Genomic DNA, 17,656 nt, shown 5'->3' on the forward strand with positions numbered 1-17,656 from the left:
ATTCTATTGACATCAAACTCTTGTTTAATTCCTCAATATTACTGATTTCTAGCACTGTATCCATAGAACTGCTAGAAGAAATACTGGGATAATCACTTTCTCTGTCTGCACTTTCATTTGATTCATGTTTATTAATATCACAAGAACTACCGGCTTCACATATAATTTCACCTGACCTATGCGGAAATTGATTGATTTTTATGGAACAAATCACATATTTGCACACTCAAAGACTCCTTTAAATTGAGCTTTATCAATAAGTCGCGACTTACGCGTCTTAGTGTACTTTTCTTTTTAAAAGCGTGATTAGGAAGGTAAATGGATTTAAACACTTGTTATATATTATGCGATCTTTACCATTACTCGTGTTGTATAGAAGTCACGTCACTGCGCGAAATTCAAACCCAAACTGATTATTTTTCTCTCATGCCATCTGTTTACTGCCATAAAGTTTACTGCCTTGCCCAGTCTTGCTATCATCAAACACTTGGCTATATTACAGTATAAACTGTGAAGGGCTTCCCCCTGAGCTGACAATAATAAAATAATTTTAGATAAGATATTTACTGTTCCTTAAGGTATTAATCACTTGATGATTAGTATGGTAACATCAGATGCAACGGGAAATTTCCACGGGCAGCCTTCTAGCCTATGGCTGCAAGCAGTTCATTAGCTAGGCATCGCGAGCGTGTGCATGCCTCCGGAAAATAAATTGATACAAATGTATGGGTGCCGATCCCATATTTATAAATGCAGTAGTTTACAGATAATACATCAGCGAACAAGTCTATATTTTTTTCAGATTTTTAACTTGGCTATTTAATATAATAATTTTGCTTTGAAAAAGAAATGATTAAAAAAATAGGCCAAATTTTAAATTTATTTGTGATAGGCCTAAAGTAATAAAAAGTGTTGTATTTCGTCTTTCCAATGCGCCAAACCGCAAATCTCAATTATATGTAGACACAAAGTTCCAAGCGAGTTTATGTAACAGTGCGCGCATAATTTGCGTAACTTCAAATATTCATAACTACACAAATAATTAATAATTATGAAAATAAAAAAATATGGGTCTCCTTATTTGATGTCTGGAATTCATGAAAAAAATTCGATCATTTCCGAGAAGGTCGTGTTTTATTGCTGTGCGATTTGACGTGGAATGACCCAACTCTGAGTGGAGGCGAAATAAAGGCATGACGTTTGATGTTTTAGTGCTTTGATTTGTTGTCACATGTACATTTTCAACATTAATTGATACAAAACTAAGTGCATATGATCAAGATTCAGTGTATTTATGTACGTACTTTATTACGGAATCCGACATGGTGTTTTATTTGAGTTTCAGAATACCGCGTAAGTACTTGCATATGGTCACTTATAACTTAAAAAAATTAAAAGCATACGTGTTTTTTTATTGATGGTACAAGGGAAAATAAATAAATACTTAAAGAAATGTTATTTGTACCAAAAATACTGTAAATAAAATAACGATGTATTTTCGCAGTACCCTATTCCAATCAATTAACCATTATGCGGGTAGTAAATTGACAATGTTTTGCCGCTTTATGTTGTTTCACCTTTGACATGAAAGGTCTAGATATCATATACATTTTAATTTCATGTGATTATCTGTCGTGCTTTTCTATAAATATTTCAGATGCCCAGGACACTAGTTTTAGTTTCAACCTCACCAGTCACCATAACAATACTGTTATCCTAAATTATTTGTTACAAATTTTCTAAAATATAATTTTAAATAGGCAAAGGCCAAGTATAAATATCTATGAAAAAATGAAGAAACATACTTTCAACATAATAAGTAACAAAACACATCATTATCTATTAAGTATGTGCCAATTGGCGTAAACTCGGTGAACTTTAAATCCTGTAAATACGAAGTGAAAAGAAACATGTTTATAACTAATTTATTACAAAAGAAATAAACAAATCTTGAAAACCAACAAAAGTGAATGCATGCATCTACAAATATAGACAGTTCTGACGTATAGCAGGCATTCCGAATCTTCAACAAAACTGCAACATTTATGGGATCACAAAACAGCTGTTTACAATGAACTTGAAAATCAACAGCGTAACTTTATTGATATAGCAGGCAAGACCCAACAATTTGGCTAGAATTCTGATACACCACAAACCACAAGTAAGACTATAAACATATAGTTTGTACAATATTTAGGCCTAATATTTAGAAGAATTTTTCAATCATTTTGTCATTAATAATAACCGTAAAAATTGCCAAAGACTGCAGCCATATTTTCATTTATTGTCTTGTTTTTATCGCCAACAAGCACTTAGTTTATAATACATCAACAATAAACGTTTGGTACAACCACGAACATAATTCCATCGACACACACTTATATTGTAACATTAATTTACATTGAAAATCGACATTAGCACAAACACGTGTTCTGGATAGTAGTCCTCCATTTGACAGTTAATTACAGTGTTGCCGACACATGGCTCTGGCTTGTAACTGGAGAAGGCTCTGCCCTAGTATAATATGTATTTCGGTTGCTCAAAAAAGAAAGAATTCAGAGATCTCATCAATATAATAAAAAACAGTAGAATGTATTGGGATTTAAAGAACTATCACAGTGGGACTCCAACGTACTACATTTTGAGCTGGGGGCTGATGTGTTACCACAGCTTCATGCCAAAAATTCTCTTCTAAAATAGGCACAATAAGGAAAATGAATGAGGGTAAACAAAAAGAGTGCAGGGGCATACTGTCTTATTATTTGCCGGAAATTTTACAGATTCCGTAGAAGCTAAATCTTGAAAACATGGTTGATTATTTCTTAACAGCTGGGCTTCATCCAATCTGTTATAAGGTCCGAAATCATCCCATGCCATTTCAGAGTCCTATTTCATTTTAATATTGAACTGTGACTATTAAACATAAACAACTTTAAGAACTGGTAACTCAGATATTTTTCGTCAAAGACCATGGGTTCTCTATTTCAAATTGTTTGTCTACAACCAGATAAATTTCTTCGGTTGAATTCTGAAACACCCTTTATATTTCATGTCATCAATATGCATACAAGTTATGGTGTACCTTCACATTTCTATATTCTAATTTATATTAACATCTGATTACTCTTATTACAGATACTGTCTTGTAAGTAATGTCGGCTTTGGAACAGAATTTAAGTGGATTGTGTTGTAACAATAAATTAACCTAATCTTCAAATTAAAGGTCATTATCTAATGGTGTTTAGTCACCTTTGAGCTAGAATTGTTATCCCACGATGGAACCAGTTTCTGGTTTTTGATGAGAAGAATTCAGTGATACCCATTTCAATGGTTTTCAAGTTTTGGACATTTCTTCCACACAGGAAGTGGGCCATGGATCGAAACAGATGGTAATTGGAAGATACAAGATCAAAGTTATATGACGGATGTGGCAGCAGTCCAAATTTTTTTTCAATTCCTTGATTTTTTCTAGGGTTGTTCGAGCAGTATGGGTTCTCACATTGTTCTGTTGCAAGAATTCTATTTCGATTAACTAATACTGGGTACCTCTCTTTCAAAACTTCATGAACTCGTTCTAAGTGTTGAGAATAAAGATCCACACTGACTGCACGTCCATTTGGAAAAAAACTCCAAGTGAATCCACCTTCAAAATTCCACCAGACACATAATATTACTTTGGAGCCGAACTGGTTTTGTCTAACATTCAATAACTTTGACAGTGATAAGCTGACGACAGATATCCATCTGTGTCAATTCATGAGGAACAGATCTACAAGTTCTGTATGATTACTAAGTGCGTTAATGTGGCAATATGTTGTATCTTTTGAAGAACCAAGTTCTGACAACCTATGAGTACTTTTTTTTTTATTTTCTTTCAAAACTACGTGTATTCTCAATATTCCATACCTTATGTCTTCCAGGATGTTGTATATCTTTAATGTCTACTTCTTCATTATTGAAAAACTGGAATCATCGTTATATTACATGCTCACTAACGACACCTTCACTCTCGCCTTCACATATTCTTTGAGCTGTGGCATCAGTTTTATAATCTTGTTTCCTTTAGTACATTAAAAAGCCTCATCTCACTTTATAACATCCATTTTATGTTCTTTGCATTAACAATTGACAACTGTCACATGCTCACAAAATGCAATAATAATCGTAACTGGAGCCTGGATTTTATGTAATATGAAAATAAGAAATATGTAGCTAAAAATGGCAAAATATGTAGATAAGTAATAAATAAAAAATATGTAATTTAAAATTTAAGCTTTATTAGATATACTTTTGCACACTGAAAAAAAATTACAGATGCACATGTGATTCAACCTCATTTAATTATTGTTTGGAAGCGCAATAAATAATTAAATATTTTTCCATATTTTCTGCAGACATTGACTGTCTCGTCAACAGCAACCCATACATAGGAATCACCAAATTCAACCTAATCGTTTCCTTGTGTCAGTGTAGCAGGAGTTCAAATAATTTTTCCAGAGTGTTGATTCATCTGGAATATTGAAGTTGCAATATTTGCGTAAGAATGTTTGAAACTTTGGCACTCCAAGTTTATACCATGGTATGTTTACAGCAACCACTGCCATGCATAAATCTTTATTAATTTCACTGGTAGAAGACGAAGAAGGTTCCAGCATCACTTGTGTACGAAGAATTTGTTTTTTCGACAGAGCAAGTTTTTTATTTGGACATGAAGTTCAGTTTTTAAATGCGTTTGTCACACACTTTGCATAGCACGATTTTTCTGTCATTAGTAAAGGCATTGCCAATTGAAATACAGTCTTTTTAACTTGGATGCGAGTGCCATAGCAGTAGACTAGCTAGTTGTATCACCTGATGTCACAATAAGTTTCTCAAGAAACTACTGTTTTCTTTCAGAGCAACTGATTGGGGGTGTTTGTGCCAAACTGTCACACCCACAGGGTAATTTTCACTCTTTCCTTCACCGCGGTAGTAGTACAATGACCCGACCCACCCTTTGCATTGGTATATGTTCCTACTTTACCGTTACTTCTTAAGGGATACACAAAATGTTAGCATGGCAAAAGGATGTCCATTTTTTGACAGAATATGTTATTCATTCATTCATTCATTCATTCATAGGTTCTGACCAAGGGTAGGTCTTTCACTGAAAACCCAGAATTCTCCAGTCTTTCCTATTTTCTGCCTTCCTCTTTGTCTCCTCATATGATCCATATATCTTAATATCATCTATCAGTTGATATCTTCTTATGCCACGAACTCTTCTCCCATTTACCATTCCTTCCATATGTTATTATTTTCAATTATTAAATTATTTTTATGCATTAGAGATAAAGGGACAAGCTTTATAAACAATTTTAAAACGTCTAACTTATGAATTAAGTCGAGGGAAAAATTGGTGAAAAAAAAATTAGACTCTTTCAAAATATCTAATATATGCCAAAATATTATTATGCACCAAATTATGTAAAAATATGTAACTTAAAACTTCGGAATAATGATCCCTTTGGTGTTATTCGCTGACATTTCAGCTTTTCTTATAGTTACATATATCTACAGAAACAGAATATGTAATTACATAAAATCCGGGCTCTACTCATAACAATGTATATACTGTGTATGTAACTATCACTTCTAAAATCTTTCGATTCTGAATTGCTTAAGTAACTTATATAAATCAATGGTCATATTTCTTCCACTTACCTTGCTTTGATACTTATGTAGCTTCGGAGTTACGTCAATGATACTGTGATTTGTTTCACTGTTCGAAGACGAATCTGTTACAGAATGTGATTTATTCTCATCTTCCATAAGAATGATGGCAACTTTCTCTGTTACAAGTCTCTCCCTGTCTTCCTTAGTTCTGCTCATGAGTGGTGGAACATAATTCTTGTTTTTGCTACCTGAAATACAGAAGATGTTACATAATACATAAACTATACCAACAAGGAAACTATCAGTGAGCCCAAGTCAAAATCTACTTAAGACAAATATACAAAATTAGCTGATCATACTACTGCTGGCTGGTTGCTTGCTGATACCCTGCTTGTTGAAGCTCTCTCATTCGCTATCTTGCATCCCAGGTCTGTTCTGTGTAATGCTGTGTACTGTAGTAAACATTCTCTATCCATCACCGAGTCCTGTTGACTACAGAGTACATAATTTGGAGAGGTATAAATGTTGAGTTTGTGTAGATTTGCAGACACAAGTCCTGCATACAGTCTGAAAAGTGTAATGGCATTTGTTCTGGTACAGTCTGGAAAAAGATTCTTCTCTTTAAGGAGAAGATTTCACCTTATGTTTTCAACTTCTTTGTAAATTTCACTGTTTATTTTTTGTTGAATGGTTTTATTAATAAGTAATTTTGAGGAGTGAAATGGTAATTTGTTGTAGCTAGTCTGCTGCATTTTGTGCCATTTTTGGCCAATTAAGACTGTTCATTGCCTTGTACACCACAATGTGAGAGAATCCACTGCAGTGTTAATTTCTTCAGTAAGTTCTGCTGATGAATTTCTATAAAGCATCTGCTTGTAGGGTTGCTGACTGTGACTGCTTGTATACCTGATGTATAGTTACTTAACAATAACAGCATTGTTGAAAGTTTTAAAGTGGTCAAAGAGCTATTTTAGGGCTGAGTCAATGGCTTCCAATTCGCCATCAAAGTGTGTGGAGTTTATGCTAGAGATATGTATGAACAAAATAATCTGCTAGATATTCCTGCACCTGTAGGGTGACCAGACATCCTCTTTTGTCCAGACATGTCCTCCTTTCTAAGCCTTTGTCCGGGTCTGGAAGATTTAAAAAAATCAAGAAATGTTCTCCTTTTCGTAACTTGTACGCCTGATATTTTGAAATTATCTGATTTCATGTCTTCCTCAAGCAATTTGCCTGTTGGTAGCAGCAGCATCAACAGAATATACTCTTTATCAACAACCATATTTCTCTTTGCTCCTACTTGTTATGGTCGTTGCTTTCATATGTAGCTAACTGTAAAATCATTTTACATTATTAAGTTTTATTATAATTATTTTGTAATAAAAGATATATTAATATACTTTTAAGTATGATATAAGCCTAAATCTGTACTGTAAATATTTTGTAATAAAATAGATATTGACGTAATTTAAAATATAATAAGCCTAAATCTAAATACATACTCCTGGTTGAGTGTTAGAGAAGGCCGTATGGCCTTAACTCTGCCAGGTTAAATAAATCATTATTATTATTATTATTATTATATTTTCTGTCTTCTTTTTTCGAACAATGTACTCCTTTTTGAAGCATTTTGTGCCCTCTTTTTTATCAATGTGAATCTGGTCACCTTGTGCACCTGCATAATTGTTAGGCCAGGTTCACATGAGCAGAATGTTAGCAGAATGGTGGCCCTGCGTGGAGACCGCATCATTTTCTTAGGCACACTAATTTAAATGTAACAATTCACACAGGACAAAAAATTTATGGCAGCGGAACATCTCTGCATGTCAGCCGCATCGCCCATAGCGGAATGTAGGCTGCACAGTGATTGGATGTTTGCTATGGAGTATTGCACCGTATTGCATCAATCACATGAGTGAACTTGGCAGTTGGGTAGCGAGTGTTCAGACGACATATCACTAAGGAGTGAATTTTTATGTACTAAAAATGCAATTTATTTATTTTTATGTGGTAAAAATACAAAAATATAGTCAAAACATTGAAAATATGTAGCAAGGATTTGGCTCAAGTACTTCCTCTTTTATAAAAGAAAGGTAGACTAAATTCTATTACAGTAGAATCCCTCTTAACTTGCACCAAAGGGACCAGGCTAGTTCCGGATACGAGATTTTGTCAGATAATTGAATAAATACTAGTATGTAAAAAAAAAAAAAAAAAAAAAAAAATTTCGTATTTCATGGTGCCAAATGTTGAAATTGCAGCCATGTGAAGCTTATTTCTCTATCACTTGCTTATAACTGAATAAACATAAAAACTGGGTGGGTTTTCCTTATTAAGACACATCACACAAAACACACAATTCTAGGTTCGAATATTCACTGAAAATGAAAGATCGTGCGAACTTCCTAATGTGGCAACACTGACGGCCCAGACTGTGGCAATCTGACAGCTTTAAATTTTTTTTTTTGTCCAGCCAAAAGTGCCGTTGTTTTGGTATTGCCGGTTATTTGGGTGCTGGTTACGAGGAATTTTACTGTATTCACCAAAAATTGGAAGACATTAGTTGCTGGTAGTTTCAATACAGGGTGCAGTATTTACAAGAAATGCCATCTCCAAATTCTCGAATTTTAAATGTATGTGATTATGATGAGCCTCATACCGGGTCATTCCATGAAATGAAGGACAATAGCACTGATTTTAAAATAATAATTTTATCTGAAACTTCCATATTTCCTTGAAGTACATTAAGTGAACTTTCACAGCATTAATATACAGAGCAATAAAATTACAAATGATTCATCTGGTTTTAAGTGGCTGCATAAAGAAAAATATAACACTTAGAATAATGTATGGCACATCAAAGTAAACAGAAACTGTCCACGTTTCGGACACACCTTCACAAGTGTTCGATGTGGCTTCCATTGGAGTTCGTCCCATATGCACAGTAGCATATCCCTGGTAATAGTCGTAAATGCATCTGTAATGCAATCCTTGAGCTCAACCAAAGTTGCTCGTAGTGGTGACACATACACTGTATCGTTTACACACCCCCAGAGAAAAAAAATCACAGACCGTTAGGTTGGGGGATCTAGGAGGCCACTGTAACAACGCTATGTCATCTTCCGCGCATTGCCCAATTCAACAGCAAGGGAGTTGTGTGTTCAGGTAGTGACGCACTTCAGTGTGCCAATGGGGCAGCACCTCATCAAGCTGGAATATGAAGTTATTGAAATGCTCAGTTACTTGAGGAAACAACCATAGCTGCAGCATATCGAGGAATGACATACGGGTCACAGTTGTCTCCATGAAAAAAAAAAAAAAAAAAAAAAAAAAAAAAAAAAAAAAAAAAAAAAAACGGGCCTACACTTTTGATTTAGATACTCCAGCAAACACATTCACTTTTGGAAAATCTCGTTCATGTTGCACTGTCAAACGTGGTTTTCAGATGTGTACATTATGGCGATTAACTTTACCACTCAAGTGAAATGTGGCCTCGTCACTGAACACCAGAAGGTCCTCAAAACCATCATTCTCCTCCATAGCAACCTGGATGGAATTACAAAATTCATATTGTTTGACGAGGTCTTCCGGTTTCAGCTTTTGCAGTAACTGTATGTGGTACGGTTTCATTCACAATCGGGTTCGTAAAATTTTCCACGCAGTCGGTTGTAGAATATCAAGTTCCTGACTGACGTGGTATGTTGATTTCTGAGGGCTGCGAATGAAACTCGCCCTCATTCGCTCCATTGTTTCATTAGAAACACTTAGGCATCTACTGTTTTTACCTTTACTCACGGTACCAGTTGCCTTAAACTGACAATGCCATCACAGAATGCTTTAGCAAACCTGGCAGTGAAGTTCCAGGGTCTATATGTGCCAGAGTTACAGCAATGGAAAAGTCAACTTTCAGAGTTTTTTTCGATTCATGATTAGTACGAACATATTGCATTCATAGTTTTCGCAAATATTTGACTTAAAACCTGACGAATCAATTGTAATTGTCCTGTATTTTCTTCTGGAAATGCGTTATTCTTGAATTTTCCCGCAAGTTAGTTTAGTCATTAATAGTGCTTGCTGCACCTGTTTACATACAACTCTTTCAGTGTACAAATTGTCTGGATTGGACTTTTATATTATATACATATTATTACAAACAGAGAGACAGTGGTATAAGGTAAGTTATGATATGTTTAGACTTGAATATTACTTGTCCATTTTGCTTACAAGGAGAGTTAAATACAACCATGTGTTGCGTAACGTGAGTTACGAAAATAATCTCTTTCTTTTTATAGATGTGTTAATAATAATATTTATCTCTTAAACTGTTTAGTCCTCTTAATATTCATCCTTATCTTCAATCATAGCTAAAAAAATGCATTGTTGGTATTACACAAGAGTCTACTTTGAAATCTGAAAATGTGTAACGTGAGTTACGCACATGTAATGTTGGTTACGACATGTAGATGAAATTTTCCTTAAATACTGTACTGCAATTAATGAGATGTTAAAATTCTATAAATTAGAAAGCAAGAAACAAAATTACTTCCACTGTGTGTCAGCCACTAAGTTTTTAGGTTTCACCTAACGTCTGCCTTTGAGTTTGCTTCAATGCTTCATAGCAAACTCAATAAAATTTAAGTATGATGTTTAAAAGTGCCCCCAATCATAAAAGGGATAGATCTAACACAAGTACACTGCATTAAGTTACCATATATATGAAGAAAAATTTGCTACCTTTTTTTTAAGCAAGGATATGATTATCAGACAGGTATCAGCCCTTTGACTTCATGTCTGTTTCTAAGAATTCTTTGGTGCATGGTACAGACACTGATGAGTCAGCAGATAGAGTTTCTTTCAAGGAAAGGGGTGAATTATTGTCTATGGATATTGAAATAGGAACTTTTTTATTAGTCAAATTTGATGATAGTATAACCCAAGTTTCAGAAATGTTGCGAAGTTCTGAAGATGAAGTTAAAATAATGTGTCTCAAGCGTGCTGCAGTTAGGGTTGCTTTTTAAAATCAATGAAGAAGACATACAGTATCATATGTGAAAATGAACCAGATTTTATCCACGCTATCTACAGCAGCTGTTGAAATGAAAGGGGAAAGAATGTTTATAAATTCGATAAGAAAATTGATATTAAAGAAGTGTAATTGGATTTATATTACATGTAACATCTTTGAATTTAATGAATCAGATGGCCTAAACCTCTCCAGGCGTAAATAATAAGAGTTTCATAAAAATTAAGACCTTCAGTATATTAGTATGTATTTAAAATTTCACGTAAGTAACCGAACATCACCCCACCCTCTTCCAACACTTTTGTTGGCAGCACGCTGATCGGAGCAGCATCAAAATTCTTTGTTGTATTGAAAATTGTGTGGAAATTGCTCAATTTCGTCAGCTATGACGCCAGTGAGTGTGTGCGTGAGTGTGAGTGGTAGATGAAGGGAGGAGGAGGGGATATCTTTCTCTCTCTCTCTCTCTCTCTCTCTCTCTCTCTCAGCACATAGTTAATCCTGTCAAAGAGCACCAAGGAAGCTGATAGGCTTGAAGTCCCCATCCAACAGATGAATAACTATCAACAGTGATATTCCACGTCACAGGATGCCAGCCTTGCAGTATTTAAGGAGCAAAAGGTCACAAACACTCACACCGTCAATTTCACTTATATATTTGCACCTTCCAAAACTTAAGCAATTTTACACTTCGTTTTTACATATCCACTGTGTTTTTAAATGATTTGGAATTTGTTTTTAGCATATGTAATTTGAACCTGCTACTGAATTCAGTTTTTTTGCAAATGGCCCACACCTCCCTGACTATTTTGCAGAGATTTCTAGTTTTTTTTTAATGTGACAAAATATCTTACATTTACAGATATGAGAGTCTAATCATTTTTATAACAATCGCCTTTCGGTAAATCTTAAATGACCTCAATCGTTTGTACATTGTTTCTAATTTATTCACAACAAATGCAGAACTTTCAAAATGCTTGCCATAATATGTTACGGCATTTAGCTGTGTTACTATGTGTAGAGAAGAAAGAGGAATTTCGGAATTTTCCAATCAATTTTTCAAGGTGTTTTAATGAATACTTTTTCTCATTTGGCACTAATCTATCCATGTTGGCACAAACAGGATTCGGATATTTTTCTCGCAGTCTGTGTTGAGCATGAACCACACATGCAACGTGTATTATTTTTGAAAGCTTACTGAAAGATCTTTGGCTGCTTTTTTCATTTAGGCCTATATGGCACCATCTGTAACGATCAAAAATTAAATTGCTATGTTTTACATCCTTTGGCAATAGTACATGCATAGTTTCATTGAAGAGCCTAGCAATTATGATATGATTTTCTGCATATAGTTCTTTACACATTAGCAAGAGTGAATGTTATCAAGCATTTTCATCAATTTTCAGCACACTGATAACGTTTCCTATTTTCCTACACTACAATGGTGGTTTCGTTAATACAACCTTTTTTTTTTTTTTTTAATTTTCACAAAATGGTCTAATTTCTTTTGTCAAGTTTCTTCGTAGCATTTTGGGAGATAGTTCTTTCATAATGTCGATTCATCAGGAAGATCAATATCAATGTACTTATTTGGGAACCTAACTTCTGTGTTATTTAATTTCTTAAGTGAGATGTCAGCTGCAACAAATAATTTACACAAATCTAAACACTTTGACTGCAATTCGTTTGAAGAAGATGATTCATCACTTAGAACATGTCGCAAACTCACAGCAGCAGTGTGCTTATTTCCAGCCAAATGTTGGGTTATTTGAGAACACTGATCGACTTTTACTCTTTTACCACATGGCTGGCAAACAATACCTTCCCATCGGTGGTTGTATTTATTGAAGTTAGTATTCATTAAATTTAGGTACATGTAAACATGTAACAATTAAAACAAATATACATGTACTACAATGAAATGAATGCAAAGAAAAATAAGATAGTAATAAGTCAAATTCTACTTTCTTGTCATACCAATTTACCTGAAACACATAAAACAATTAGGGAGAATACCCCTAATCCGTAAATCTGACACAGTTCTTTCCCTTTCATCCAAGCTTGTGAAGAACTCAAAATCTTCCACTGCAAAATTATTTTCAATTCGGTGACAATCTCTGGCCCATACAAATTGTGTAAAAAACAACACGCCTTAGTGACATCAATAGCAAAATCCACATTCACATTCTTAGCTCAATGGAACACGTGCCATTTGTTAAGATAGTATTCCAAAGGTACATTCAATATACCTAAGAGCCTGCGGCAAATGGTAGTTGCAGTCTGAGTACACTAATGCTGCATGGCAGAGCATCCATGGTGGCTGGCCACCTCAAAAAATCTTTCCTTCCGTCTTTCTTCCACTCATGTGGCAGCAGAACAATGTGGCAGCCACACGGCCATTTCATTTTTAGTTCCAGATGGTGATGAAAACACAGTCAAAGTGTGCAAACAAACCTTTCTTTGCCATTATTTTTTTTTTAAGTAGGTTATTTTATGACGCTTTATCAACATCTTAGGTTATTTAGCGTCTGAATGAGATGAAGGTGATAGTGCCGATGAAATGAGTCCGGGGTCCAGCACCGAAAGTTACCCAGCATTTGCTCATATTGGGTTGAGGGAAAACCCCGGAAAAAACCTCAACCAGGTAACTTGCCCCAACCGGGAATCGAACCCGGGCCACCTGGTTTCGCAGCCAGACGCGCTGACCGTTACTCCACAGGTGTGGACTCTTTGCCATTACAAAAGGGTTGTGGAGACTTATATTCACTACAAAAAGCTTGACAAAGCCACATATTCAGAACAGCAAGGAAACAAAGGTCATAATGCAAAGTACACAAATGAAGATGTTGATCGTGTTTTTTTCACATGTGGATTCCATTCCACAATAAGAGGCATATATATAGTCATGCAAGAACCGGCAAGCAGTACTTAAGCCAAGATCGGACAGTACGACTGATAAATGCCTTCAATGAAAAATATCCAGATAATCAAGTCTCTATTCTATTTACATGCTTTTAAGGACAAGTTTCCAAATCTGTCTTTCCATTAACCAAGAAGTGACACTTGCACCACATCTAATAGGTCAACTGTGTCAATTAAAAATAACAAGACTATTCATGGAAATTGGAGCTTCACTATCACAAAGCCAATAGTGCAAAATCAAAGATGAAGGAAGATCACATCAACTCTCAACTTCTCACAAGTAACATCTGCACATTGAGCACAGACCTCCAGTAAGTAAGTATTATCTATTTCAACATAGGCACATAGACACATAGCACTATGTACTATTTATGGCAGCTCTCCTGCTACGATTTTAGTATACACATGGGTGACAACGTAGTTTCATGATCTTATAGAACTACCAGTTCTGTTCGAAGTTATAATCTAAAGAAATTCATTATAATGTGGCTAGGTTTTACTTTCAGAATGAATTGTTGTTGTAATATGGGTTTAAATGATTCAATTATCATTTCGTTAACCACTGCAGCTTTATGGAACAAATTAACAGCAATCAAAGCTCTATTGTGCACTAATAAAGCATTTCCAGCATGTTCATCTTGGCAGGGATGTCAAGAAAAATGCTCCTTCAACATAAACCACACACACAAGTCTACACACTGCATAAGTCATCATGAGACTTCAGCAAACTATATTTTCTCTGTCCTTTTAGAGTTCCATATATATTTGAATCCTCAAAAAGATGCCATGCATGGAAAGTATTACATTATTGATGATCACTGAACTGAACTGAACTGAATTGAATTTGCGGGAGGCAGGCACTATGGCCCAGCACTGTGACCTGTTACGGTCTATTGTGCTAACCCTCAAGCTAGGCACATTCCCATACCCACTACACTAAGGTTCGCTGCATACCCAGGTGTCGAGCAGGCAACCCTCCTCGTCCCTAGGCCAGCCCCCTCCATGCATCACCAGCCAGCGATCGGGGAATGCTATGGAATGATGACGAAATGAAGAAATGGAGATGGAATGATGTAAATGCCTAAAATGGGGAAAAACGGGAGAACCTCGAGAAAAACCCCAACTGCGATCTCGTCCGCCACAAGTGTCACTATGGATTTTTTATTGAAAAATCCTAGACCTGACCGGGACTCGAACCCGGGCTGCCTGCATGACAGGTCAGAGGTCTGACCACTCAACCACCGCATTGATGATGATGATTATTATTATTATTATTATTATTATTATTATTATTATTATTATTATTATTATTATGAGAATGATGAGATTGATGATGGTGATAAAAATGGAAAAGGAGAACATAATGAATGGTATCACACAGACATACATACTGAATTTCCGTCTGATGAAAGGTGGTGGACATGGATGAAGACTAACTATACTATGTTGAAAATTAGCGAATTGGTAATAAGAATGAGGAATGATGATATTAGGGTATTTTCAAAACAAGGTAAGAAAGAGGAAAAAATGTGTTGCACTATTTTCTGTGAAGTCTGACTAATGTAATATATAGCTAATTGGCAATGTATGCATTGGAGGGGGAAAGGAACTGGCCAACCTACCCCATTATCTCCTGGCCTAGTTGCCTCATAAGTGGAGCCTTCCTGGTATCACTTATGAGGTTCAGACCTGTCTTCAGACAGTTGACTAAACAACAACAATAACTATAACTATTTTCTGAGACACTCGCTATCTCTTCCTATATCATCACAATCTAGTATTAATTTATGCTTACCTCCTTTACTTTTGGGATTGGTAGTAACTGGAAATGATGGACGGGAGCTAGTGAAACCAAATCTTTCCAACATTGTTGTCTGCCGTTCTACAACTTCATCACCAAGGCCAGCTTCTATCAAGCATTCATCATTCTGTAGCTGCACGTGTTCTTCTGCTTCTTGTATTGATGCTGACAGTGCCAATGCAAGCTGCAAGTTTGGATCGTTGCCACTATTCACAGTCTGGAAACAAAAGACAAAGTATTAAACTATTCATTTCTTTATACAAATTTGGCTTTCAGGCATAGCTACCTGTAAAGCCAACCTGAACAATTTCAAGAGAAAAATTATTCCAGGGCCAGGAAACAAACCCGGAACCTTTAGCTGAGTGTGCCAACACTCTACCAACTGAGCTACCCAGGATCTATACCAGACCCCGACTCAATTATTCCCCTTATATCCGCATAGTGAATTGACAGAACATCAGAGCCTAGCATTAAGTGCACACTTTCTGTGATTTAATTTTGTGGTTTTCTGTTAACAAATAGTACCAGATTTTTATAATACACTGTTCAGGATTACTCATTCCCAATAGTGACTGGATTTCTTGACAATCTCAGTCTGTTAATATTAGAGAAAAATTCGCTCCGGCACCGGGGACCGAACCCAGGTCTTGGTTCTACGTACCAAGCGCTTTCACCATTGAGCTAAGCCGAAGTCCAATCCATAGCACCGGATCGAACTCCCCTCCTCTAGTGTTTTTCCCTTTGTGGCCTGACTCCAAGTTGGGCATGTATGTTGACATTTTATTAAGTCAACTGCCATTATACAAGGAGTGCACTCAGTTGAGTGACTTGGTGGCCGGGATTCCACAGTAATATGTTAATATGCACAGTAATCTGTACAGAAATATGCACTGTTGCGAGAAGAATTGACTAAATATTATTATTTTATTGGTCCTACAGAATATATCTGTTATGGTAACAATTAATACGAGGCGCATCCAGAAAGTAAGTTTCCCGATTTTTTCCCCTTGAAAGTAAACGTAATTAGCCGTGTCAATTGCGCTTGCGTAACAGATCTATGATGTATCAATCATATGCCAGCCGGACAGATCCCGCCTGGTGCCAGTACCGTGGCAGCAGTGGTCCGAAATGGAAGCTCTTATTCCTTCTCCCACCGCCTGCGAGGTTCGGTCGGTGATAAAGTTCTTTAATGCACAAAGCACTGTGCCAATTGAAATTCATCGGCAGCTCTGTCAGGTCTATGGTCTGAACATCATGAGTAAGCAGATGATGCGTCGCTGGTGTAGGCAGTTTTCCGAAGGTCGTCAAAGTGTCCATGATGAAGAGCGCAGTGGGCGACTGTCCCTCATCAATGATGATCGTGTTGAGCTGGTGCGGCAGTGCATTATGGAGAACCGTCGCTTCATGATTATGGAGCTGAGCAGCCATTTTCCGCAGATATCGCGATCCTTGTTGCATGAGATTGTCACTAAGCACTTGCTGTTCAAAAAAGTGTGTGCCAGGTGGGTGCCAAAAAACCTGACACCCGAACACAAAATGCAACGTTTAGGAGCAGCACTGACATTTCTGCAACAGTATCACGATGACGGCGACGAGTTCCTCGACAGGATCGTCACGGGCGATGTGACTTGGATTTCGCACTTTACCACGGAAACCAAGCAGCAGTCAATGCATTGGCGGCATAGTGGATCTCCAGTCAGGACGAAATTCAAACAGATGCTGTCGGTATGGAAAGTGATGTGCACGGTGTTCTGGGACAGGAAGGGCATTTTGCTCATTGACTTCCTTCCAAGAGGTGAAACAGTGAACGCTGACCGTTACTGTGAAACACTGCGAAAATTGCGACGTGCCATTCAAAACTAGAAGCGTGGAATGTTTACTGCAGATGTTGTGCTCCTCCATGACAATGCTCGTCCACATACGGCTCGGCGCACAGCAGCTGTTTTGACGGAATTTGGCTGGGAGTTGTTTCATCACCCACCCTACAGTCCTGATCTTGCTCCCAGCGATTTTCACATTTTCTTGCACCTCAAGAAATTCCTGTCCTCCGGTGAGCGTTCTGGCAATGACGAAGAGCTGAAGATGTCTGTCACACGCTGGTTCCATTCACAGGCGGCAGAGTTCTACAACAGAGGGATACAAAAGTTGATCCCACAATATGACAAGTGTCTCAATTCTGATGGTGGCTATGTTGAAAAATAGCTGAAACATAGCTGTACCTGTTGCCAATAAATGTTTTCCTGAAAGTGTGTGTTTTT

General features: G+C 36.5%; 1 protein-coding gene across 7 annotated transcripts in view; it reads right to left on the reverse strand.

Moving 5' to 3' along the window:
* Positions 1 to 17,656, reverse strand: part of LOC138696147 (structure-specific endonuclease subunit SLX4-like) — an 88,209-nt gene that overhangs the window by 40,937 nt on the left and 29,616 nt on the right. For 6 of the 7 annotated variants that reach the window (XM_069820713.1, XM_069820710.1, XM_069820709.1 and 3 more), the window contains exons 4-5: positions 15,393 to 15,615; positions 5,704 to 5,903 (exon numbers count right to left, since the gene is read on the reverse strand). In XM_069820713.1, the coding sequence (XP_069676814.1) occupies positions 5,704 to 5,903; positions 15,393 to 15,615 (423 nt within the window). The remainder of the gene's footprint in view (positions 1 to 5,703; positions 5,904 to 15,392; positions 15,616 to 17,656) is intronic. The other variant, XM_069820712.1, reaches the window with a different exon arrangement.

The sequence above is a fragment of the Periplaneta americana genome, chromosome 3 (genome assembly GCF_040183065.1).
Source record: "Periplaneta americana isolate PAMFEO1 chromosome 3, P.americana_PAMFEO1_priV1, whole genome shotgun sequence".
NCBI lineage: Eukaryota > Metazoa > Arthropoda > Insecta > Blattodea > Blattidae > Periplaneta > Periplaneta americana.